General features: G+C 41.7%; 1 protein-coding gene across 1 annotated transcript in view; it reads right to left on the bottom strand.

Moving 5' to 3' along the window:
• The window catches only part of CHD7 (chromodomain helicase DNA binding protein 7), a 279,962-nt gene that overhangs the window by 45,462 nt on the left and 207,561 nt on the right, over positions 1-26,939 (bottom strand). The window contains exons 8-15 of the mRNA XM_054984544.1: positions 16,029-16,084; positions 11,442-11,556; positions 6,500-6,583; positions 5,405-5,542; positions 5,188-5,309; positions 4,661-4,904; positions 1,734-1,910; positions 573-716 (exon numbers count right to left, since the gene is read on the bottom strand). Coding sequence (XP_054840519.1) covers positions 573-716; positions 1,734-1,910; positions 4,661-4,904; positions 5,188-5,309; positions 5,405-5,542; positions 6,500-6,583; positions 11,442-11,556; positions 16,029-16,084 — 1,080 coding nt within the window. The remainder of the gene's footprint in view (positions 1-572; positions 717-1,733; positions 1,911-4,660; positions 4,905-5,187; positions 5,310-5,404; positions 5,543-6,499; positions 6,584-11,441; positions 11,557-16,028; positions 16,085-26,939) is intronic.

Here is a 26,939-nt window from a genome sequence, read left to right as displayed (position 1 = left end):
TATTTGTTAGTTTGTTTATTTATTTCAATTTATATTCTGCTCTTCCTACAAGTGGGCTCAGAGCAGATCACAAGCAGTAATAAATACAATAAAAACAACTGCATAAATTAGATTAAAACATGTTAATCAGTGCAATAGAGTCTAAAATGGACAGTTGTGCCCATATTGCACATCCGTCAAGCATTAAAACACATCTGTGGGGCACGGTGGCCAGCTACCAGATGACAACATGTCTATAATCTGAAGTATGTCTATAAACTGAAGTGTGCATACATTAAGATTACAAACTGGTATGTGTGCATAGTGTCAACAGGATCAGAGATGAACTTTTCCAATGGATCTTGTTGTGCGTCTGACCCCCACACCGCCTGTCAAAACTGCTGCACTTAATATCCTCAACAACAAATGGCAGTGTGCAGGCATTAACACTGAACTTGTTGGAACAAAGTATTATACTGTTTAAGGGGAAACCGCTTGGTTCCCATTGCTCTGATGTGAACTTTTCAGTGACTGGTTTGAAGTCATAGGTTGGTGAAACAATTAATATATCTTTATGTAGAAAAAAGAAATACCTGTTCCTCTGTTTTCAGATCACCAAACTCTTGCATAAAAGTGGTTTCTGAAGGAAAACGAGCTGGTTCCAAGAAATGAAGCAAACTGAAGAGCTCTTCCACAGTGTTTTGAAGTGGAGTGCCTGTAAGAAGCACCTTGTGCTCCTGCAAAAACAAATATTTAGAAACACAAGTGGGCTTTTTAGTCACAAACCTTTCAAGTCTAGGTTTGTCCTTCCATCCCCCATAGGAAAAGTAAAAAGTGGCTCCTCCAAACAGAGGAAGAAAGAAGGAAGGCACCCTTCAAACACAGTAAGGATAAATTCTTGACAGAAAGCCCTTTTACTATATTTTCACTGAAAATAAACAAAGCATTTGGACACTTCTGAAATATGAAGTCTCACTATGAAAATAGATATATCTGATAGTCAACATGACATATTTACAGATACTGACATCTGTAGATTAGGGCCACAGTGAGTGGAGATCTTCCTGTACACTTGGAGGGAATCTCAAACCATAACAAGAGGGTTAGAAAGAAAACAAAAAAGAAATTGCCTCTGAATCAATGCTGTGGATGGGCAGCAGGAGGAGAACTAGAAGCCTCCTCTGCCCAGCCCCGCTGCAATCAAATACAACAATGCAAGTTCCTACAAGTGTATTAGTCACAATACTAGGATGTGTTAAAAAACTGAGACAAAAACGAAGACTGAACTTTTATCAACAAAACTTTAACAGAAAATAGAAAGATGGGATATGAATTATGTAAATAATTAATAATTTTGATCCACTGGATTAACAAATCCTGAATGATGGTAATAAAATTACTATATTATATAAAATACAGCAACAAAGTATTTGAAGTTACAAGTCTATCTGAGTTTTTCAAAAAAGTGTAGATCACTGAGGGGATCATAATAGACGGACTCAACTACACCTCTGAAGATGCCAGCCACAGCTGCTGGCGAAACGTCAGGAACTACAATGCCAAGACCATGGCAATACAGCCTGGAAAATCCACAACAACCATCGTTCTCCAGCCGTGAAAGCCTTTGACAATATATTCAACTAAAGCAGTTGGGGATTTATTTATTTATTTTTAGGAACAATTTTCAACAAAATCATTTAACTCTATGATCAACATGACCATGAACTCAAACTTTCCTGGTTCTCAATACCCACCAGGTCCATCATCTTGAGCCCTTCCAACAGCTTGCAATTTCTGTTCTTCAACCTGTGGGCTTCATCAATTATCACACAACGCCATGGAATGTTACGGAGCTCAGGACAGTCAGTCAAAATCATTTCAAATGTTGTGATGACAGCATGAAATTTGTATGACCCCTTAATCGCACGACCCTAAAAGTACAGAAATAACCTAATCAGATTAATAAAAATTAATAAAAATGATTCCATTTGTCTAATTTTGTCTAGCTATCTCCAGACTAGTAAATATTTGAGATAGAAATGTACAAAGTATAACATTTGGGAAGATTTTGCTTGCTGAATTTACTCTCCTCTCCTTTTTACAATTAATTTACTAAATAAGTGAAGAGCCACCAAATCTTGATGTCTCATTGCTTTGTTAAATAAAGTTCATGTCATATTTAAAATGAATGTGCATGCTTTCACTGGCTGATTCAAGATTAAGTTGCCATGTGCAAACAAGATAGCATAAGTATCAGGTCACAATGAGGAAGAAATAGGATAGTGTAGTGTAAGACAATTATACAAGACCAGAATAGACAGAAAAAAGTGAGATTAGAAGTCAAAACACCTTTTTAACATGGAAAGGCCTAATTGAAATTTGGCAAAAATAGGATGGTACAAACAGAAATGAAATAAAATAGCCATAAACTAGAAACTCACAAAACCAAAAACTAGAGTATGTGGCTATCAAACTGGGCACTGCTGCTTTGTCCAGACTGTCCGGGGTCTGAGTCCCAGCCCCCAGACTTGCCAGGAGGGAACAGTAGGAGGCAACCGGGAGGCAGCGGCCCTGCCACCCCAGCCAGCAACCAGGTCCAGAACCTGCCTACTCCAGGGGGAAGGGGCAAAAGGTCAAAGCCTCAGAGGGTTGAAGGAAGCAGGGAGAGACCAGCTAGTACCACCCTGCAGGGGGAGGAGAGGGGGCTAAGCAAGCCAGAGGAAAAGGGCCAAGGCAGGGGGAATAGGGACCCAGCAGCAGCCCAAACAGAGATCTTACCAGCCAAGGAGGAGAAGCAGCCACTACAGCCCAGAGCCACACCCCGACTAGAGGACAGTAGCCTGGCTCAGAAGTTACTAGGAGCCAAGCCTCTCCAGGTGGAGCTGCCACAGGCATTCTGGGGGAGGAGATGGATAGCCCTGCCCAGCATCAATGAGCAGGCAGCCCAGAAGCTGGCCAGGGCAATTCCTCACGAGCAAGGCCAGGCAAGCTCAGCAGCTCAAAGGCCTACTGGGGCAGCTCCTCATGAGCAAGGCCAAGGAGACCTCAGCTGGGGATGGCTCGCATTCAACCCCACCCTGCCAGCAAGGTAAGGAAGCCTAGAAGGGATTAGTGATAGGAGGGAAACACCTGAGGGAAGGCACAGCTGGGCCAAGTCAGGAGAGGGAACAAGCCTGGAAGGAGGGCGGGGCGGAGAAAGGAAACCCTATAAAGGGTGGCTAGGAAGAGCTCTGAGGTGGTGGTGGTGGGTGTGAGTAAGAGTAAGGAGTGATGGCGCGGCGCAGCGTGAGAGTGGAGGCTTGGAGGAGAGTTCTGGGAGGAGGAGAGGATGGAGGATGCAGGGGGTGAGCAGGCCAGCGAGTGGACTGAGAGGGAGTCTGGGTGATGTATACTGCCCCTCCTTCCACAGAGCAGGGGCCTGCAGCATCCCTGGTGCCCCTCTGACACCAGGGCCGGCCCATCCGGTGCCCTGCCCAGCGGCGGCAGCGACAAGTCCTGACACAGACACTCATTTTATTTAATATTTGACCTCTCCATATTGAATGCTCATACGAATGAAATTATTGGAAATAGTTAAAGCTAGCTCTTAAACAAGCAGGTTGTTTGAAGTATCTAACACTGGAAGAAAACACTAGCCATTTTATAATAGTGCCAGCATACCTGCAATCAATGTACCTTTGCCTAAGCACAACTGAAAAACAACCAATTCCTCTTTATTTTATTTTTTAAATTCTATTTAGAGCTCACCGTTCTCACTGAGACCCAAGGCAAATTACATAGTGTAAATTCATGCGATCAACTGTTGGGACATTCAATAAACAATACAATAGGATATTCATAGCAGAAATTTGAAAAGAAGCATAAATTCACACAAAACCCACAAAACGTAAGTAATTTGATATGACCTATTCAATGATGTAGAAACTATTGAGTAGAATCTTATCTACATCCACAGACAGTACCCAGTAGTAGAGGTGGACACCCCCAAAAAGTTCAGGTATCCCGCTTCGGGTAAATGTGGAATGACCTGCTTCGGGATTCGGGTGTTTAAACTGCTTCAACATGCTCTGTAAAGATTCAGGAATCTTTACTGAGCACACCGAAGCTCAAAGCAACACTTTTCTTGCCATTTGCAAGCAGCAAGAAAAGTGTTGCTTTAAGTTTCAAATGCCCTGCTACTTTCTTCACCAAATTTTTTGGGGGGGGGGGGGGGGTTTGAAAGCAAGCAGCACTTTTCTTGCTGTATGCAATGCAAACAGCTAGAAAAGTGCTGCAGGCATGGCTGCTGCTGCTTTGCCCAAATCTTTCCAACGCAATATGAATCGCTTCAGAAAGCTTTGCTTTGGGATTCAGGAATCCTGAATCTTTCCAAATCAGGCCCAATTCAGGTTAAAAACCCAAATCGGAAACCTGAAGCACATATCCCTATCCAGTAGTATAGTACCCTGTCCCTTTACCAAAGCATGTCTCTGAACTATTTCCTTACAGCACATTTTTTAAATATATCTGTAAAAGAGGCATTTCCTAATTTTGGAAGTCTGAGAAAGATAATTGGAATAAAAAGTCAGTAGAAAACATTTTTGTATCAATTTTTCTGGCTTGGTTGTGGTCTAAACAATAGAAGAGAGTGACCAGGCAGGAAGGATTCATACTCTGCAATACAGTCAGTGGCAAATTTTACCTGAGGGTCCTTGAAGTACATTTCATATGACTGAATGGTCCGTCGGCTGGCTTGGCTCCCATGATATACAACAACATTTAATTCTGTCCAGGTACGGAACTCCCTTTCCCAATTGGGGATTGTAGACAATGGGGCAATAACCAAAAAAGGACCATGGATGCCTTTCAAATATATCTCATAGAGAAATGTAATAGATTGAATGGTTTTCCCCAATCCCATTTCATCTGCTAAAATGCAGTTTCGTCTGCAATAAATAAACAGTGATTTTAATAATTCTGAACATGATCCAAAGAGCACATTTACTTATTTTAATGGCATGGGGGCAGAATTCCACTACGCCAAAATGTATTGGAAATTTTATAGAGTTATATTTCTAAAACATTTTCCAGATCTTTTTCACACCCCATAACATCTGCGACTGTGTATCAAAACATAACCACCCACCCCAAATTTCCAAGACTGCAGAATGTTAAACAATTAAACTAGGTGCTAAGGCAATACTTTTACAATAAAATTACTTTACATACGTGTTGTACCAATTGAAAAGAAGCCAGTTAACTCCTTCCAACTGGTACTCCCTGAGTTTGTTGTTATTTTTATATTCCCTGGAACTTTCTGACTTCTTCCAGTCATCAGCAGGAGGTCGTTCCTGTTTCAAATACAGCAAATCACATTGGCGGTTACCAAAAACCACATTTCTATGCTATTTTCAATGAACAACATTTTTATAGAGCCAAAGCTTACCACACGTTCTGTTTCTGGCTCCCTAGCCATTAGTTTTTCAAATTCTTCAATCTTAGCTTGGTCTATGTCTTGCTTTAATTCCCACGTGCTATCTTCATATGGAAGTGAACACCATTTCACCAAATAATGAGTCACAGGCTTTGTTTTTAATCAAGAAACAAATAGTTAGATTAAATGGAAAAATAAAACAAAACAAACATGTGTTTTGTGAACATAACAGTATCATGAAATTTATATACAGCCAACAATATGATCCAAGGTATTTTAGTAACACTATTTTTAATGATGAAAACAATTCAACAACCAAATGGCTGATAGGCTTCCACCAGCTATTTATTTAATGACCCGCTACAGTTCTGTGAAATGCAGTGATTATGCCCATTTTCTTAAGTAGAAAGGTACAGCAATATGTTTAGCTCCTGGGCCAATGCTTATTAAGATGATGTATTGAGTTTAGATACCAATGATAAAATTAAAAAATTATTTTAATAGTCATTTATCTACCATATGATTAATTCTGGACTTCAAAAAATAAATACATTGATCAATAAAGCAGATCAGTATTTCCCAGAAAAGAATGCAGTATTGTATTTTTGTAAAGGTCTGGGATTTTCTTAGTATTTTGATTTTAAATACCTTGCCATTAAGTAGTTTATTTTATAAAAGAACATCTTTATTATAAATGTTAAATGGTACCATAAAGAATAATTTATTTTTTAAAAGACATGCAATACTATTAGTGCATTAGGCAAATCAAGGATAAGGGTTGTATCAGGGCTGAAAACTTTGAAATCCAAGAGTCTGTCTCCTACTGCTTGGGACCGTAGAATATTCTGCATTATCTCTCATCATACAATATTAAACTTAATATTAGTAAAGAATAGACACAAGGTAAGATAATGTTTTGACTACAGAAGATGCGCCATGCTTTCAAGCTGAACAGTTCTGTGTAATTTCCTCATGCACATTCCTATGCCAACAATATCTCACAAAATGCACATCGATCTTCGGGACCAATGTGTTTATAGCAAACTGAAATTAAACATGCCATCTATTACTTATATTTCAACAAAGCAACTTTATAAATATACTTACCTCTCCATTATCATCCTTGCTATGTGAAATATCCATTATTCGATCAACTTCAACATAGTCAGGATTAAAAAGTTCATCATCAATCTGTTAAATTAAAATAAGCATAAAGAGAAGATGTTTATTAGCATGTAATAGTATTCAATAAGTAAAAAAAGTTGGGCCAAAGCAAATACAAAATGTGTATTTGGCAAACTTCAACATGTTAATTAAAATGCAAAAATTCAGTAAGATTGTTCCTCATGAGGGAATCAGATTTCTCAGACTTTGTTAACTAGGCTTCTTAATTACTGTGTGAAACCTTTTACTGTGTGAGAATGTTTAAGAATATTTTAAATGAAGTGTGAAATTACAATTCACTAATGAGCAATCGAAAAGGCTTATGTCATGCAATGCCTTTATCATTCTTGAAAACTGTAGTTTGGAAGAAAGAATCTGAAGCTATATATGTTAAGTGCGATAAAAACAGAAGCTGTCTATTTGCTGTACAAACTGGATTAATATAATCTTATTCCAGATCAAGTAAATAAAAATCCAATTGTACATTTTTTACTTGCTGTCAACAAAAAATCATTGTAACAAAGTGATCTAAGTGTGAGCTATCAAGCTCCCACTTCAAATATCATAGCTATAAATGCACTAATAATCCAAACCCTCTCAGTGGCAACATGGGGACAATAATATTGGTCTACTTTACAGGGATAAAGTTTAATGAAATATATGGAGATGCTGGCTCTTCAAGACAAGCTCAGGATTCATGGGCTCCATGGCATACTAATCTCTCTCAAATAACAGCAACTCTTCCCCCACTAGTAACTCACCATACACAACCGGCAGGGAATGAAATAGATCAGAAGTTTTAAAACTGGCCTTGATTTTGTAGATATAGTTACTGATGGTGTTGAGATTAGTATCGTTTGGTTATAATGATCATGGACACAACCCATTTCTTCCCAAGACGCTGTGTTAGATGTTTCATCTACACATATTTTACCCACTAGCCCTGACAACTACTCTAACAGCAGACTGACCTTGGCAGCTGACGTTTCCAAGCACCCTTTCCCGTAAGTCCCTCTGGTTTACAGGGGTTGCAATCAGATGAAGTGGAAAGGGAAAGGACTAGAATAGAAGTGGCTCTTAACATGGGCCAGAGTTGACTAAATACGGCAGGTACTTAAAGAATTGTACTGTGGCAGTTTTGAAGACATCCTTCTTTGCAGCTGCCAGTGCCACTGTGGTCCCAGTCAACTTTGGTATTTTGGCTAGTGAATGGCTTTGTCAATCCTTGCTGTCTCTACTCAAATACTGAATCATCATCAGCTGACTGAAAAATTTCCTACACATTTTGCAGAGAAAATTGCATTGATTAAATACAACTTGAGTTTCACAACTTTAAGTGGGCTAAATATCATCCTGTTTATTTGCATCAGTTTTAGTTTCTATTTTATGCTGGGCTACTATTGGCAAGTTGGACACATGTCCATTTGGTTTTTGATATCCAGTAAGGAGAGGCTCAGCCCTTTAATGGCTCAGGTTATTTAATGCCTCTTCTAAGGATGGCAGGGTGCTTGCCCCCCCTCCCCATTGCCACTTTCTTTCCCTTCTCCCCAGTCTCTGTTGCCTCTGTCCTGTGTACTTTCTGCTCCATGCCTCTTGCTGCTGCTACATGTATCTGTCTGCTGATTTCTTTTTTTTAAAAAACAACTTTTGACATTTTCCTGCAAACATAGGGCTTTTCCTGAGTTTGCAGTAAAATTCTCTCTATCTGAACATGGTCCTATTATGCAGATTTTTTAAAATCTGTACTTTTGGACATCATTCAGAATTACATATGACTCTTTGGCTTGTTGCAGCCCCGCCTCCATCTTTCCTTTCTTGAGGAAGTTTACTTTCGAGCAGTGACCACTTGGCAGCAAAAACATCCGCACAATGATGGGTTTCTATATCCCTGTAAGCCTGTTTTTTAGCCACAGTATGACAATCAGGTTTTACTTCTGGCTCTGACAGTCAGCATCTACAAACCCTATCAAATCCCCACCTAGAATACAAATGGCAAATTATCAATCCTGTTAGATCTTTTGGTGACCTATGATGCAGTTGACCATGGTATGTTCGTTGCATAGCTGCAATTAACTTGTTCCTCTTATTCTTCACTTTAAGTACAGAAGTTAGTGACGGGTAATGGATCATCATCATGATGGGATCTTTTCTGTTGGGTTTTGCAGGGCATCATTCTGTTCTCTTTCCTGGGCCGTTTCCACACACGTTGGATAATCCACTTTCAATACGCTTTAGTGCACATTTATAACGGATTTTCCATGTGTGGAACAAAAAATCCAATTCTAAAGGATAACTAAAGTGCATTGAAAGTGCATTATTCAACGTGTGTGGAAACGGTATGTTGTATATATGAAGCCACTAGGTAAGACTGTACTGTAACGCGGATTTGGATCCAACCAGAAGTTCTTCTTATGAAAAAAGGAAGCAGGCCCACTTAGACCCACCCACCCCCCAAATCCCCACTACGCTGGAGATAACAGAGCCATGTGGGTTAGGGACTGTATTAAGGTGGGAAATTGGGCAAGATAGAGGCCATTTCCATATTGGTCACTTGCCCGGAGTTTGATGCTGTCAATAAGTGGGTTCCCCTCCCCCTGCTTTCCCACAGTATTGTGCTGCTTCCATTCACAAACTGGGGGTTTCTTGACTTTTCTGCAATCTTTCCCAAACCTGCTTTATTGCAATGTTTTGGGAAAGACTGCAGCAAAGCCAAACTGGCTGCCATGTGGCTGGATTTTCGCAGTCTCACCCACACAACAACCATTTCTCCTGTACCAGCCCCCACAGCAGCCATTTCCTTCTCCACTGCAAGTCACCAGAGAGTTTAAAAAAAAATAACAATAGGCATATCAAGTTAATGATATATCAACATTACCATAACTGGTTAAAAAAAACTTGGAAAAGCCCCCACCCCAATAGTGTAGGAGGGGGAATGGCTGTCATAGGGACTGGGAAGGGGAAATGCAGGGAAGGCTGCCATCTGGAAGCCCTGTTGCTGCTGTGCTGCACTGACAGTTGCAGTGATATTGGGGCTTCCACATGAGTGTTGCCAAGTAGAACACACCTGAGTGAAAAAGCTAGATCCAGCCTATGATGCTCAATGCCATCAGTAAATTGTTAACATCAACCTCTCTCCTCTCTTTTCATCTGACATAGCTTTATTGGTATTAGCACTCTCCCAGTAACTGGCAAAAGTTTGGAACTGTAGGCAAAATGGAATGGTGACTGGTAGGCAGGGCTTTTTTTCTGGGAAGAGGTTGCACCACCTTGTTCCTTCTCGTGCCCTGGGAGTCACAGCACTCTTCAGCTGCCTCTCCCTTCACTTTGTAATGTCTGACCCCCATCCATGCCAATGCTCATGCTAATACTGACCTGCTGTTCTAAACCAATGTTTCATGCTGTAACTCTATGCCATATTGCCAATGCCGTAACTCTTTCTTTCACAGGCTTCTGGCAGATGCTTTATCTAACGGACTGTAGAAACTTTCGGTGCTTCTGACCTTGTAGACAGCTCACTCCCATGCATTGCTATGTCTCGACTTTGATCTTTTGCTTTCTCAGTGACTCTACTTGATAATACAAATATGTGAGATGTTCTCACCCCAAGTGTGCGCCAAAAGTCCTATTTATTGTTGGGAGGGGGAAGGAGCAAACGTGTGTGTTAAGAGGAGAGATTTTTCCCCATGTTACTATTCCTGTCAATCTTGCTCTTACTGCTCAGAGGCTTACCTTGCTTCTGACTAATCCTATGGACAAATCTGTGGAAATGATTTGATTTCTGAATAAAAACCATTTAACCAAGAGCCTGGATTTCTTGTTGCAATGACACAGGGCTCTATGTGCCATAGCCTATCATCCATAGCCTTCCACCTCAGCCTTCATAGGAACCTGACTTTTAAAAGCCTTTGTTTGCCCCCACTCCTTGGAGCCTCACCCAATCTCCACACAGACTCCCTGATTGGCCCTGCTCCCAACCTATCTGAAGGGATGGTTGGGTTGACTCTGCAATTGCCTGGCCCCACCCACTCCCTCCTAGCCAAGGCAGGGCATTTGGTCTGCTTTCTGCCTGGCTTGCCCCTGCTGCTTCTGAATCTTCCCCAGTGGTTCCTTTGGCAGCTTGGGCCAAAGCCTGCCTCGAGCTACTGGCAATCCCCTGCCTGCCTGCCTGCCTGCCAATACTGCCTGCCTGCCTCGAGCTACTGGCAATCCCCTGTGGACGTGGCTGAGGTGGAGCTGCCTGGGCAACAGCAGGAAAAGAGTGAGTTAGCTGGGTGGCTGCAGGCTGCTCCCCAGGGCTGTTACTGGGTGTCAGCTGCTGCTGGTCTGATGATGGTGGAGGTCTGGGACCCTATAAAGGCATCTGCAGCTGAGGTATTACCAGAGGAGGTGCTGCAGGGCCTGTACGATGGAGTCTGCTGCTGAAAAGGGGTGGACAGGAGGACAGTGTCGCTGGACAGTTTCATCACTCAACATAAATTTAGACTTTCGTATGTCTGTTTGGGGAACACTGAAATAGGTTTACTTGCATCAGATTTTCAAGGGTGACTGTAATGATTTTAAGTGTGTGTGTGTTTTTAAATGCTTGGTGTGGTACAGATGAAGTGTGGGGGTGAAAGAGAGGGGTGAGTGAGTGATATGACTGGCTGATGACAGAGTGTGGTGGCCCTTATATGGGAACAAAGGTGGGATATAAATGTTATTAAATAAAAATATTTGTATACTAAATCCTCTGAAAATAGTAATCTTTAAAACAGTACATTACATGTAGTAGCCAAAATTTTCAGATATATATATATATATATATATATATATATATATATATATATATATATGTATATGTATATGTATATGTATATATGAAAATAACAACACACACAAAACATACCTCTGAAAGGAACTTATTTTGGCTCTGCTTTGCCTTAAATCTCTTAATTTTTTGCTGAATTCTCCTGTCTTTGTCCAATACTTCCACAGATGCCCATTGACAGTGAAGGTAAGAGCTAAAAGAGGAAATGAAAAACTAATTTAAAGATATAAATCCCCAACACACCATCCTCTAAATATTTATAATCACAGCTTGATATTTACTTGATGCTGTTTATGTAAAATAATTGTATTAGATACAAATGTTCTTCATGCTAAGGCATTCTTATGGGACATTTTTGGAAAAGTATGTAATAGTCAACATATTTAAATGAAATACAGATTACACAATATACTTGCCATTCATGAAGCACTTGATCTTTCCTGGGACAAAATGAGCCTATAGTATGCCTGAGAGATCAAGTGCAACACTAGTAGTAACCATTCTGTGATCATGAGACAATACAGGGACAGAAAATATGCCCTTTTCATTTATTTTGGTTACTATGTTGTTATTATGGTTAGTTTGGGTCCTTCCACTGCTGCTGGTACATCACTGTTACATATAATTTGGGATGTGAAGTTAAAAAAAATCAGTATTTTGGGGATTTGGATATTGGAAAGTCCATAAATATCAGTATTCCTGATATTCTGCTCCTTCCATACTGGTTTGGTATTCAGATCCGTTGGGTGGGGGGATTTTTTCCAGGAGACTGGAGGGGCTGTTTTCTGGCAAATTAGACCAAAATTGCAGCAGAGTGAGGGTTGCCTGTCAACTGAAGTTCCCCTAGGTTTCAAGAAGATTCGATTAAGGGGCCCAATGCTATGGACCCTCGAACAAGCTGCCCCCAGTTACTAATCACTGTTTTCTACAGGGGTGAAAATCCAATGCTTTCTCCAGGGCAAAAAAACCTTAGCCAAACAGATATGAGCAACCTCTAACTAAAAAGAATCTAAGAGCTCAAGAAAACCAATGCCTAATCACAGAAGCCTAACAGAACCAACCTGGCAGCAGAAGGCACGTACTCCAAATAAAACCTTGCCCTGCAGCCACAGCTACGGCAGCTTGTTATTTTCTCCTTTGAGTGTTTCCTGTGCCTACAGCACCAGGTATTCCCAGGCAGTCTCCAATCCAAGTACTAACCAGATCCTACTCAGCTTAGCTGCCAAGAGCAGATGAGATTGAGTGTCCAGGGTGATACGAATTTAAACTCCACATCTTGGGGAGTTTAATAGATAGATCGATCATTGGGGCTTAAGATTGTCAGTTGGCCCTTACTATGACTCGTAGAGTGTGCTCTATGTTTTTTTTTGGCATCGTGCCTCCTTCTACCCTACCATCTTATTTTTTCAACTGATGTCCCTAAATATCAAAGGGCTTTTCTTTTGGTTAGGTAAAATGGCTTTTCCTTCTGCTGTTTTGCTGGGCGGATTTTGAAGAGTAGCTTATTCAGATAGATTGTGTCCTTGTGGATCTCATGAAATCAAAATGCTGACTCATATTTTCTTTGAGTTGTCACCTTTGAGGGAATCTCTGGATTTAGATAATTATTGCTTTTGGTCCTTCCTCTACTTCTCCAGCTTTTTGGTAACTGATACAGATTTTGATGTAGTGCTACCTATGGCAAAATTATCTGGCTGCTGCAGCTTCGAGGCAAGGGTGGAATTATTACTGTGATTTATGTTGTCCAAGACTGGTGGGTCATCAGATTATCTGAAACAAAAAACTATGAAAACAATGTACAGCATGTTGGTTAAAAAGGAAGGAGCAGGGAGATGACACTCATACAAACTTGTCAGGGGGAATTCATGTTGTCTATAAGAGAATCATCATGATTTCACAGAGCTGAACTCTCCCAATGAATGATGCCATTTGCCTGTAAGAGTCACCTCCCTCCCCCTTCCTTTTTTCCCATGGAAACATCTGAAAGTAAGTAAAACAAGTTTCTGTGACCTCTGAAACGGTGGCCAAGTTATTCCCAAATATTTCCAGGATTAATAATGATAGAAATACCGGTATATCCAATAAGCTGTATTTTCAGACTGGATATATTCTATTTATTTATTTATTTATTTATTTATTTATTTATTTATTTAATCGCATTTCTAGACCGCCCTCCCCGTCAGACGGGCTCAGGGCGGTTTAACAACAGCTTAAAACAATAAAAACATTATAAAAACATTAAAACATCATATCAAACAATTAAAATTGGAGGGTATAAAATATTAAAATACAGCATTGTCCTGCATGGGTGGTGGAAGGTCTTCAGTGGTACGGCCAGCGAGAGGACAGCCTAGCCCCCACCAAATGCCTGGTGGAACATCTCCGTCTTGCAGGCCCGGCAGAAAGATAACAAAACCTGCCAGGCCCTAGTTTCCTCAGACAGAGAGTTCCACCAGGTTGGAGCCAGAACTGAGAAGGCCCTGGCTCTGGTAGAGGCCAGGCGGACCTCCCTGGGGCCAGGGACCATCAGCAAGTTCTTAGTAGCTGATCGAAGCAACCTCCGGGGAACATATGGGGAGAGGCGGTCCCGAAGATATGCTGGGCCCAGTCCGCATAGGGCTTTATAGGTCAACACCAATACCTTGAACCGGACCCGGTACTCAACCGGTAACCAGTGCAGCTGACGGAGGATAGGTGTTATATGAGCCATGATTGGTGCTCTGGCAACCACCCGTGCAGCTGCATTCTGAACCAGCTGCAGTTTCTGGATCAAGCCCAAGGGAAGCCCTGCATAGAGTGAGTTGCAGTAGTCTAATCTGGAGGTGACTGTTGCCTGGATCACTGACTGTAAGGTCATGGGTCGATAGGTAGGGGATAAGTTGTCGAGCCTGTCTTAGATAGAAGAAAGAGGATCTAACAACTGCTGCGACCTGTGCCTCCATAGACAAGGAAGCATCAAGGACCACCCCCAGGCTCCTCACTCTCGACACCGGCGTATCAAATCACACACCCTTACATATAATACACACGTTGCATAACGCTGATTTATTGATGTACAAGTAACTTGGAAAAATGTGTGCGTATTACGTTCATGAATATTCCATCAGATTTTTTTTTTTTGCTGTTAAGTTGCAGCCAGCTTAAGCTAACTCTAGGTTTTTTATGGGAAAAGACGTTTGGAGATGGCATGACATTGCCAGTCTCTGTGTAGAAAACCTAGATGTCTTTGGTACTCATCCATCCAAGTACTAACCAGGGAGTAGTTTCTGAGACCTGATGAGATTGGGCTTGCCTTAGCTATCCAGGTCAAGGAAGATGCTTTAAATAAATTCAAATAAGAAAAATTAGCATGACGTATCAATGCTGTGTTAGATTTCCATGAGGTCTGATATCTAAGATGAGTAGGTAGCTTCTGAGGTGAAAGGTAGTCTCAAAGAGCCTTCCTGGTCATTCTATCCAATGAATAGTCACTTTCAAATAGCTATATTTGGGTGCATGTATGGAACATGAAGTGGAGGAACAAGAATTTATTCAGAAATCTGCCTGTCAAAGCCTAAACAAGGATTATGATTTCTTCTCACACTATAAAAGCTGTAAGTGACTTTTTTGTACTCTTAACATCCATACAATAAATGTTCCTTTAAGAGTTGCTACATAAACATTCCACAAACTGATTTTCCTAGCTTTCAATCAGAATCTGATGAAACAGGCAATATAGAGCTCATGCTCTGTAATTAAATAATTTGTTAGCCTGAAAGGTGCATTTGGATTTTCTTAGCATTGATAAAAAAATTTATCAGTAAGCCCAGTTATAATTTTATTTTAAAGCTACTATGATTTCCTGCATGAGTCAACATATATAAATGACAAAATATTGACAATCAAACCCAAGTATTTCTGAAATTTAGTTTGCATCCTCACAGTTTTGCACACTGTGTCAGGAAGGCTCCTGATGGTCTGACAGTGGAGAAAAAGGTCAGCAGGGAAACCACTGTAAGAGCAGACAGAAAGTCCCCAGTGGGAAGGGAACCTGTATTAACAAGAGAACCTAAAGAGTTAACTCAGGATCTGGGGCAAGAGAAAGCTAACAGGCAACCAGGAAATCAGTTAGAGCAAGGCTGGCAAGGATTCTTAGATGTAGAAGTGAGAAGTGGGGCCCTGCCTTCTGGGAGGATCGGGTGAGGCTATTATAGAACAGAGCAATCTCAGGCTGTGGAGTGGGGGAGGAGGCAGTGCTTACAAATAAAAGAGACATGCAGTGAGGGGGAGGGGTGCAGAGAAAAGCAGAGCAGGTTGTTATATCTTGGCTGCAAGATTCTCTTTCTGTAAACTGAATTGGCCTGTGCCTTAAACAGTGCTACAGCTGCACCTATACCTGGGTGGCTCCATCAGAATACTGCCTCAAGAAAAAAAAAGATGACAGCATGGGCCCCCATCACCAGCCTTTTATGACCACCCCCAGCTTTTTATGGCCCTCACTGCTCATCCACACTCTATTCTAATTGAGCAGTAAAAGAAAAAGAGTCTTGCACTTTCTCAAAGCATACACACATAAGCATGTGTTTTCATCACTAAAGATAAAATGACAGCATTAAGAAATTAGATCAACAATTCTAAACTCCTGGCATTATATTTGCAGAGTTTCTGAGGTTATGCCTTACTTACAAGTTTTTGTATTTTACATAGAATTCTTCTGTTTCTGTCTCCTCTCCATTCTCCATCTGTATAGAGAGATCAGTGGTGTTAATCATGAACAACAGTGTCAAATATCACCTCCAACTTCTACTCAATACAGGTTGCTGCTCAAAAGAGGTATGGATTAGAATTTAACAAAAGAGTGCCTTATTGTACGGTATTTTTAAAGAAGAAGGAGAGAAGATACAGGTAAAATTTCCTACTTCTGCTTACCCACCAACACTCTGCACTGCTTATTACAACTTCTAAGACATGAATCATTTTAACTCCTCCCTAACCACATGCAGCTTCATTCACAACAACCTGACCCCAACTCTGGCATTCCGCCAAACCCACAGTGTTAAGCAGAAGCCAAGTGTACCATTTTCTCAGGCAGCAGCCAATTAGCAACTGTACTCCTGAATACCATATGTATTATTTTTGGCTGGCTCATGGCAACTTTATATTGTGGTTTTTGAAACATGTTCAAGAAGTGTTTTAACAGTGGTTTACGCTTCCATATCGTTAGCGCTGCTAAATAAGAAATCATATAAAACTGAACCTTAAGTTTTACTCAATGGTGCAATTAAACTCATTCAGGTACAATATCTCACATGCAAAGCAGTCAAGTAAATTAATACCAAATATAACCTTTACATAAGGCTAAAATTGTGACAAAGAAGCTAAAAACAATGTTGTATGTCAACTTATGCAACATGTATGGCATGTTGCATGCAATGCAATCTTACTGGTGAACAGAAGCAAAGCATAGGTGTAGCCTCACATTTTGCCTGTGTCTTTAATTTATACTAACAGCATGAAGTGTATGGGTACGGTTTAGTTAAAGTTAAGAACTTTGATTTCAATGAGAGAAGAAGTCCATGAGGCTCTCTTTTGCTAAGATCAATTAGATGTGTTGTAGTAATTTAAAAAATTATACAAAACCCAAAAATAATTAGAATGGTAGTAAACAGAGTCCACACAGTCAGCTTAAAAACTGACATGCAAAGTTACGAGCAGCTGTAATGAAGTAGCTAAGGTAATAAGAAGGTCCCTAGACTCTGCCATGAACTCAATACAAGTCTTAGGCAAGGTTCTCTTGGTGACTCAGCCCATATACAATATGGAGATACTACTCTGGGTCTGCTCTTACAGACAGGTCAGTACAATAAGGATTACCAAAGATGATGTATATGAAATGCTTTCGATAATGGATGCATTATATAAATGCTAAATACTATTATTATAGCTAAGCATAAAATTAACAAAATAGAAAAGAGTCCAGTAGCACCTTTAAGACTAACCAACTTTACTGTAGCATAAGCTTTTGAGAACCACAGTTCTCTTCGGCAGATGCATCCTCTGGATCCATAAAAATAACTTAATTAGCTGCCTTTATAATAGTTGCCTTTTTCCTTAAATAAGATACTGAACAAAGTGCTGTTTTGAACTTCTAGGTGAGAGACTGCTCCACCCTAGAACTACTCAGAAAACAGGGTTGCACTTATGTTCATTGAGGTCTTCTGTGGAGGGACACATGGGGCTGGTAGGTTCAGTAGCTTTAAATCTGTGAAGAGGGGCATCTTCCCATCCTAGAGTGCATGTGTGGCTGTTTCCCACCCTAACAGCCCACGCTCTGGCTGAGGAGATGCCTACCCTCAGTTTCTCCTGAGCCATCATGCCCCTCAGGTAAGTATTGAAGAGTACTGAGGGGTAAGACAGAGGGTATGTGAGCCTGCACAGAAGACCTCAATGAACAACAGTCATAGTTAAGTGCAACCCTGTTTTCATTGTTGGTCTTCTGTGCAATCCCACATGGGAGTTTAGCAAGTCACTTACCCTAGGAGGGAGATGCTCTTCACAGGAACAGAGACTGAAGAACAGCTTGTACTACAGCACCCTCTCTCCTTGTGTTGACATCCAGAGAGTAATGCCTTATGAAGGTGTACGCAGATGACCAAGTCACAGCCTTGCAGATGTCCTGTAATGGGACACCTCTGATGAAGGCTATGAAAGACACTTTGCACCTGATGGAATGGGCATACACTCTCCATGGACAATTGGCTAATTTGTAACACAGCTTAATTGTCTTGACTATCCAATGGGAGATTGAGGCTCTAGATCCCTTTTTAGCTCTTGCAAAGCAGATAAACTGAACCTCTAACCTAAAAGGTGCCATATAATCTAAATAGAATAGTATCGTCCTACATCCATCTAGTGCATGTATCGTGCTACGTGCATCTAGAGGCACTTCTGCCTCTGAGGTAGAGGAATAAAAGAACACACGTAACACAACCTCAGAAGACATATGAAATGTATACACTCTTTTATATAGAGATTGTAGACTAGGTCTAGGTAATACTTTCTCTGGATCCACCTTTAGAAATGGGGTGAGGTTCATCCTCAATGTGACCAGCTTGCTGACTCACCTTACTAAGGTAATGACCACTAAAAACATACCTTTAAAGAGAGAAATTTTAAAGGACAGGTAGCTAAGGGTTCAAATGGCTTTTCCATTGATCTGTTAATTACTACAAAACCTACAATATTTATTTATACATATTTGACATTGATCAATAAATATGATCTGCAAAGTCTCCGTGATAAACAGAATTCTGAGCTAGATCATCCAATTCTGCCAAAGCAATGAGATGGCTTTAAGCTTAATACCTGTTGCTGCTAAGAATTTTAAGCTGCGACTTATTCAGCAAAATATTATGTATACTGAACACCACAGCACCTCTTTAGTAAAGGATTAAGTACAGTGTCCTATTGTAGGTATTGTAACTTATAAGATGCATCTCTCAAGCATATGCTGTGGAACTATCCAGTTATTCACTTCTTTTGAGAGGAAGCCATTACTCATATTAATTTGGTATTAGAATACTCATTAATTTTTGAGGATGCATTGGAAAGGCAAAAGCCCACTTCCTGTAACTCATTGGATTCAGGATCTCATAAACATACCAACATTTGAATGTATCACGTACGGGCAGAAATTGCATATTGACTTATTTTTAGATATTTGGAAACCTTTTATAGACGCTTGCGTTTTGTTTGCTGGCATTGTTTTGCTTTTTTTCTTGTTTTGCACAAATAAAAAAATATTTTTTAAAAATCTGAAAAGTACTTCTGACAGAGACCACTGTGGCACTATAGGCTACGCTGGTGGGAACATATTATTGAGACCCTTTATGAATAATTCAGATGTGTAGTGTGAAAATACCGTCTTTTTATCAATTGAAGCATGGAAAGCTGATAGCACAGCTAAGTGAACCTTAACAGATGATGTTGTAAGTCCCTCTTGATTTAGGTTCAGCAAGTATTCTAAAGAGCTAAAGAGTAAGATGGGGCATAAGCCCTCTTGACTGTGCCCTGTTCCATTTTCTCTCATAAGATACTTGGTTTTCTATCAATTAGAATTACTTCCACTACCCCAGAAGATTGGATTTACAAATTGCTGTACATGGCAGAAATGGACAAAATGACAAGGAAACTGAAAGATCTTGATCCAGGAGAATTCATTGCAGATTGGGGGAAATTGAAACAATATTTAGAAAAAAATGGGATGTGAAGGGAGGACTGTGGCAGTTTGAGAACTATTAATTTGTGATTTTATAAATAGAAGAGAGAAGTAACTTTACCATTAATGGGAAAATTTAGCTATTAATTAACCTAAGCTAGCAGTAGTATCAAGGAGACTTTATCAAAAATATACAGCTTAAATAGTGACGTAGAGAATGGATATATAAGTGGATTTGATATAGTATATATAAAAGAATCTGAATACGCTTAGAGTAAGAGTTATAATATATATATGATTTAGAAGAATATAGTTGAAAATAATTTAAGTAATAAGATAGGTTAAGGGTTGGAAAGCTGTTGGAAGTCTATAAGGAGGGGGGAGGGAAAGGGTGGGGGTTGATATAAATTAGTTAAGAGGGGAAATGTTTGTATTAATAATGTACTCTCCAATAAAATAAATAAAAAAAGAATTAATTCCACTACCCTATTTAAGAATTCCCTTGTATAAGGAGAGACTAACCATGCCACAAGCCTCAGTTTTGGAATACTGTGATGTCTTGTCTGACCACAAAGCAAAAGATCCAGGGCTACAGATAAATGGATATATTGTTTCTTGGCTAGAAAAAGCAGTCGAGGAAACCATGGCTATCAAGGCCAAAAGGGTGCCACTACTATGTACGTTGTTTCTTCTGTATACATCTTGCTGACTGCTCGTGGGATCAGGGGAAGGACCAGGAAGGCGCAGAATAGCATCCCTGACCATCTAATCTGGAAGGCATCTTTGATAGACCTTTGGCGAATGTATCAATGAGAGCAAAACACTGGAGCCTTGTGTTTACACTCATGGCAACAAAGTATACCTCTGGAATTCCCCATCATCCAAATACTGGAAGGATGTAATGGTTCCTCAACAACCACTCGTGGTTTGTGCTCTTAGTTTGTTCAGTCTGTTAGCTATGACACTGGATGACCCAGCAATGTGGACTGCCTGAAGAGACACAGCATGTGAACAGCTCAGTCCCATACCAGCATGTATTCTTTGCACAGCATGCATGATGCAGTACTCTCGTTTGTTTATGTTCCTCTTGTTTGTTCAGATGAAACATGACTGTTCAATTGTCACTGTGCACCTGGCCTGTCTTGTTGCTTACCAAATCTGAAAAGGTGGTAAGGGTGTAATGTATGGCGTGTAGCTCAAATACACTGATATGTAAATTTCTTTTTTTTTCCCACAGCCAGGCATGAAATGAGAGATCCTATTCCTGAACATCATTGGCTCTTCCTTCTCTAGTCAGAAGATTCTGACATTGGGGTTGATTTTTGGAGGTGTGAGCCTTTGCTTGTGGGACGACTTCCTTTCTGGCTCTGAGTTGAAGTAGCTTGATACAGACGGTGCAGAGGATTCTGCTGGTGGTAAGGCTGGTAGTGGACCTGTATTCTTCTATACTGCTGCTGCTTCCCATATATCCTGGAGCCCAATGGTTTTGTAAGGGGTAGGATCCCATAGGATGTGGCTGTCTGGCAGTCCTTTCTCTTTTGGAACAGATACTCACTTGTCTTTAGGAGGAAAAGGGTCTTGCCTTCAAAGGGCATATCCTCTACCTTCTTCCTTGTCTTCAGAAGTAGCGCAGTGGAATGCAACCAGGCATGTCTCCTGAGGACGACAGAGGATGCAAGGGCCCTGGTGGAAATGTCTGACATATTCCGACCGGCATTAATCTGTTGTTTAGAAAACTGGAGCGCCTTCTCCTGAATGACCTTGACAGGAGATTTTTTTTGTCTGCGGGTAAGCATTTGTTGTACATAATCATTTTATTCCATAGAAAGATCTAGTATGCCCTCATTATAACATAATTAGCAGATGTTCAGTACTAAGGCGGTAGAGATCTTCTCAGCTGCATCCAACTTCTTGTCCTCTTTGTCTGCTGGCATACAGTGTGTACCCTGGCAATGTCTGGATTGCATTTCCTCCGTTATCAGAGATGATGGGGGAGGGTGTGTGAACAGGAAGGCACAGTTGTCCTCCTTGGTTTTGTAGAGCCCTTTGGCCTTCTTTGACATTGCCAGGTAGGATGCTGACTTTTCACACAAGGTAGACATAAACGCAACAAATCTCTCAATCATAGGGAAAATGGTGTGAGAGAGGTTTCCCGAACATAGATATTGAAGAATTTTATCCTCCAGTTTGGCCTCTGTTAACAAAACGTCTATATCCAACGACTTTGTCATCCGCAGCATTTGTTTGGTATATGATCTAAAGTCATCCGCCAATGACACTGGCTCCCTGTCCCCCATGAACTCATCAGGAGATGGATCCGATGGGATACTAGCAAAATAGAAAGGAGTCCAGTAGCATCTTTAAGACTAACCAACTTTACTGTAGCATAAGCTTTCGAGAACCACAGTTCTCTTCGTCATGCATCTGACGAAGAGAACTGTAGTTTTCAAAAGCTTATGCTACAGTAAAGTTGGTTGGTCTTAAAGGTGCTCCTCGACTCTTCTATTTTGCTATTACAGACTAACATGGCTAATTCCTCTGGATCTATGACAATGGGATACTAGGACTCTGATCTGCAGCGTCCATCTCAACCTCTGACTCCAACAGATGAAATGCCATGGAGGACTGTGCTGGAATCTCACATGAAGAGTGCTTTTATTGTGTGTTGGATCTCAGTGATAGCTGTCACTCAAGTCAGCGTTGGCTGGTGGAGGCATGCCGTGAGGGTACCATGTGGGGCACCTATGGGTGTTACATTCCTGGTGATCTGCGTGTTTAAGACCTCAAGGAGTTGGCTTCAGTTGACAGCGGACCAACTTGTCCTCCTCCTCCAAGGAATACAGTGAGGGTGACCTAGATCAAGCTGATGGAGTGTGGTTGATCTCAAAGTCTTCCGATACTGGCTTCCGTTCGATATTCCTTGAGTGATGAACAGACTTATGTATGCCAGAGTGTCCTGACTTCATATTCACCTTCTCGTAAGAGCCTCTGAAGCGCTATGATCCCCTCTGGAGATCCTGACCTCTGAGGGTATGGATCCAAATGAGACCCAGCTGGAATCAGGGTCAAGGAAAGAGTTCTAACAGTCCCTGGATCTCGGATGAATCCAACTAAATGGTGTTGGATCCAAGGTACCTGTGGCATTCAGTTCAGGGTAGCTGACTGTGTCAGATCTGAACAATCCTTAAGCTCCACTAAGGCAGATGATTTTGCTGCTGGAGCTGGACAGGGTTCTTTCTCACAGAACAGCTTATAGCTGCATGGCTCTTTCCACGTGGGCCTTGGGTGTAAAGACCTGGCAGCACTTACATGCTTCAATATTATGCTCTTCTCCATGACACAGAAGACAGAGGTAAAGACTGTCTTCATCATTTTAGTGCCACATGGCTTGCCCTTCTTGAATAAGGATTTATCAGCCTTGTATCTTACAAACTTTTTCTCCTCTTTCTGCAGGTCAGTCACAGCAACTTTCTGGGAAAGGCCTGAGATTGATGAGCTACACGTTCCTCTCCAACTATGGACAAAAAAGAAATTGAGGATAGGCGCATCTCCTTGCCCAGTGTGGGCTGTTAGGGCAGGAAGCATGCACTCTGGAATGAGATGCCCCTCTTCACAGATGTAAAGCTACAGAACCTACTGATTGATAGGCTTGTGCATGTGCAGTCCCATGTGCACATGCACAGAAGATGACAATGAACAAAACATTACAGCAAGCTCCAATTTTCTATTTTCCAGTGGAAGAGCAACCTTTGTGTATGGCATGCATATGAGCTATGCACCCACACAGTGGCGTTTACATACAGCCTACTGATGTTAACAACTTTTGAAGCACCCTTCTTCTGAGGGCTGCTTCTGGAGAGAAAAAGACATCTATGTGATAATGCTAAGTGATGAAATGCATAGACTTCCAAGCTGTAATTTTACATTATGTTTCTAAGTGAAGGACAACACCTACAAGCAGCAGTGGTTGCCACCCACTTGAGGAAGTGTGTAGTCACCATTTCTGGAGTATATTTCTCTGTTGCCTGACACATCTGGTGAATACAATTCTGTATCCATCTGCCTACAGTAGAGGAAGAAATTCCTCTAGACAATGTGGTTAAATTTCTGCAGGATACAAAGACAAACATACTTCCTGAAATCCTCACTCCTAGAGATACAAAAGCTAAGGGGTCATTTAACATCCAAGTTATGTCACTCACATTCCCTTGGATGGACTAAACTGTAGTAAAAGGAAAATAAGCCAATTTCCTCTATCCTATGAATCATGGGAGTTGATTTTAGAAATAAAGGCAGAGTCTGTTCTCAGTACAACTCTGTCATTGAGTTCAGATACTCTGCACATAGAGGAAAGGAAGGCTGACTAAATAGTTAAACCTTTTAGCAAACAAGTATCAATGGTTCCAAGAAGGTGTTATGAGTGCACTGTACGCATTATGGCGGTTCCAGGACAGAAACTCATGCACAGGAAAGATTGAGTAGGGATGCTCTCCTTAAAAATTCGCATAAGTGATGATGTGAAATAAGCTTTCCTCTGTAGTATTGTAGGGTGCTGCTAGTGATGTGCATTTGGATATTTACAATCTAAATATATATCTGAAAAGCACCTTATTGTTATCTTTGGGTATTTTCAGGTATCTAGGTGATATTCAGGATGCTCAGGAACATGAGATATCGATGCCCCCCAAATTCCAGGAATATTAAAAAATATTCAAGGCTAGCATTTTAAGACTTCCAGACCTGTTTTTCTTCAGTTTTACAAGTTTTTTGGGCAATAGGAGGAAAGAGGGAGGGAGGCAGCTCTCACAGGCAATGGGATCAGATGTTAGGAGGAACACTTCTATGCAGAACATAAATACATGGCAAAAATGTTCTTACTACTCTCATAAAGAACTCCCCCCCTGAATATTACTGGAACTAGGGCAGTGTGCTTTAAAAAAAAAAACAGGTTTCGTTTACCGTAACTGTTGTTTATCTAGGTCTTCTGTGCAGGCACACATGGGACTGCGCACGCGCAGGCCTGCCGATATCGGAGATTTTTATAGCTCAAAACCACCAGGGGAGCTCTTGCCTTCCATCGCGCATGCACAGCCATCTTCCCGCCTAAATGGACTATAGAAGGCGGAGCGCCCCACACGTACCCTCAGTTCCCCTTTCGCTGCTGTATTTCCATCAAAATTCACCATACAGCGGGGAAGGAGGGAGGGCATGTGTGCCTGCACGGAAGACCTAGATGAACAACAGTTACGGTAAGCGAAACCTGTTTTTCATCCACGGTCTTCCTGTGCAGTCCCACATGGGAGATTATAAAGCTTAATACCTGGGTGGAGGTACCACAGTCAAGTCACTCAAAGATAGAATGTATCACTGCGGTGCCCACTGCAGTCTCCTTTTGGTCCAGGACATCCAGCGCATAATGCTTGATAAAGGTATCTGCTGAAGCCCACGTCGCCGCTCTACAGATGTCATGTAGAGGAACACCTCTCAGCAGAGCCGCAGACGACGCCAAGGACCTAGTGGAATGGGCATGCACCTCCAAAGGACAAGGTAAATGAACAGAATCATAACATGTTAAAACTGTTTGAACAACCCATCTCGCAATGGACTGAGATGTCGCTTTCTTTCCCCTCTTTTGTCCCGCAAAACAGACAAACAAATTAGAGTCCAAACGAAAAGGCTTAGTACGATCCAAGTAAAATAGAAGAGCCCTGTGAACGTCCAACGAGTGAAGGGCCCTCTCCGCATCAGAAGACTGCATCGGGAAAAACACAGGTAAGACAATGTCCTGAGATAAATGAATCTGAGACACCACCTTAGGTAAAAAGTCAACCTTGGTCCGCAAGACTACCTTGTCTGCATGAAATTTCAAATAGGGGGGTTCTGATGAAAGTGCAGCCAGTTCCCCTACCCGCCTGGCTGAAGTGATCGCTACCAAGAAGGCCACCTTCAAAGAAAGGTAGCATAAAGGACAGGCAGCCATAGGCTCAAAAGGTTTAGACATCAATCTAGTCAAGACCAGCGGTAAAGACCACTGAGGGACAATAGCCCGAACAGGGGGGTACAAATTATTCAGTCCCCGGAGGAATAATTTCGAAGTGTAGTGGGAGAAAACTGATTTCTTATCTATAGGAGGATGGAACGCCAAAATTGCTGCCAAATATACCTTAACAGAACTATTGGCCAAACCCCCTAGTTTAACCTCCCAAAGGAATTCTAGAATCTCAGGCAAGGAGGAAGAAAAAGGGCCCAGGTTCCGGCTTTGACACCACCCAGAAAAACGCTCCCATTTGAACGCATAGGACTGTCTCGTAGAGAGGCGTCTAGCATTCAATAAGACATGAGTTACAGCTTCAGAAAACCCCGATTGTGAGTTATCAGCCACACTGTCAGTTTGAGTCGTTGAATGTCGTGGTGCAAGACCTCTTACCAGGACAGAAGGTCTGGAACAAGTGGCAACCTGATCGACTGCGTCTGCAATCGAAGGAGAGTGTGAAACTAAGGTTGTCTCGGCCAAAAAGGGGCTATCAGTATGACCGTCGCCCTCTCCCCTTGTATCTTGCTCAGAACCCTGGCCAACAGGGGGAATGGGGGAAATGCATAACACGAGGACCCGACCACTCGACTTGAAATGCATCCCCATCTGACCCGGGGCCTAGACCTCCCCTGGAACAATAGCGATGAGCCTTGCGATTGTCCAGTGCGGAAAAGAGGTCCAGTTCCGGGAAACCCCACATCGAGAAGATTGGAACGAGGTACTTGTCCTGAAGAGACCACTCGTGAACATCCCGGTGTAGTCTGCTCAGCTGATCCGCCTGGAGATTCTCCACCCCTGGGATGTGTACCGCTCTCAGCCATACCGAGTGCTGTATGGCCCAAGTCCACAGCTTCATCGCCTCGGTACAAAGGGTCGCCGATGCCGTGCCACCCTGTTTGTTGACATAAAACATTGCAGTCGTGTTGTCCATCAACACTTGCACTGATTTGTTTCGCATGGTATCTGAAAAGGAGATCAGTGCATTTGAAATAGCCCTGAGCTCAAGGAGATTAATATGTTCCGAGCGCTCGGCCCGTGACCTTGTACCGTGAGCATAAGCACCCTCACAGTGAGCTCCCCAACCCAACAGGGAAGCATCAGTGGTTACAGACAATTGAGTTTGGCGATAACCAAACTCCACTCCCTTAAACAGATTTGCATCCTCAAGCCACCATTCTATCGAGGTCACCACCCGTCTAGGGACTGATAATCTTCTGTTCTGAGAGTCAGAGGTAGGTGAAAAACTGGCATTAAACCACATTTGCAAGGGCCGCATGAACAGCCTAGCGAACGGGACCACAGCTGTAGTAGAGGCTAAACATCCCAAGAGGATCTGGATAAAACA

This window comes from Eublepharis macularius, chromosome 7, assembly GCF_028583425.1.
Source record: "Eublepharis macularius isolate TG4126 chromosome 7, MPM_Emac_v1.0, whole genome shotgun sequence".
NCBI classification, from domain to species: Eukaryota; Metazoa; Chordata; class Lepidosauria; order Squamata; family Eublepharidae; genus Eublepharis; species Eublepharis macularius.
This window is presented reverse-complemented; position numbering and strand designations above follow the sequence as displayed.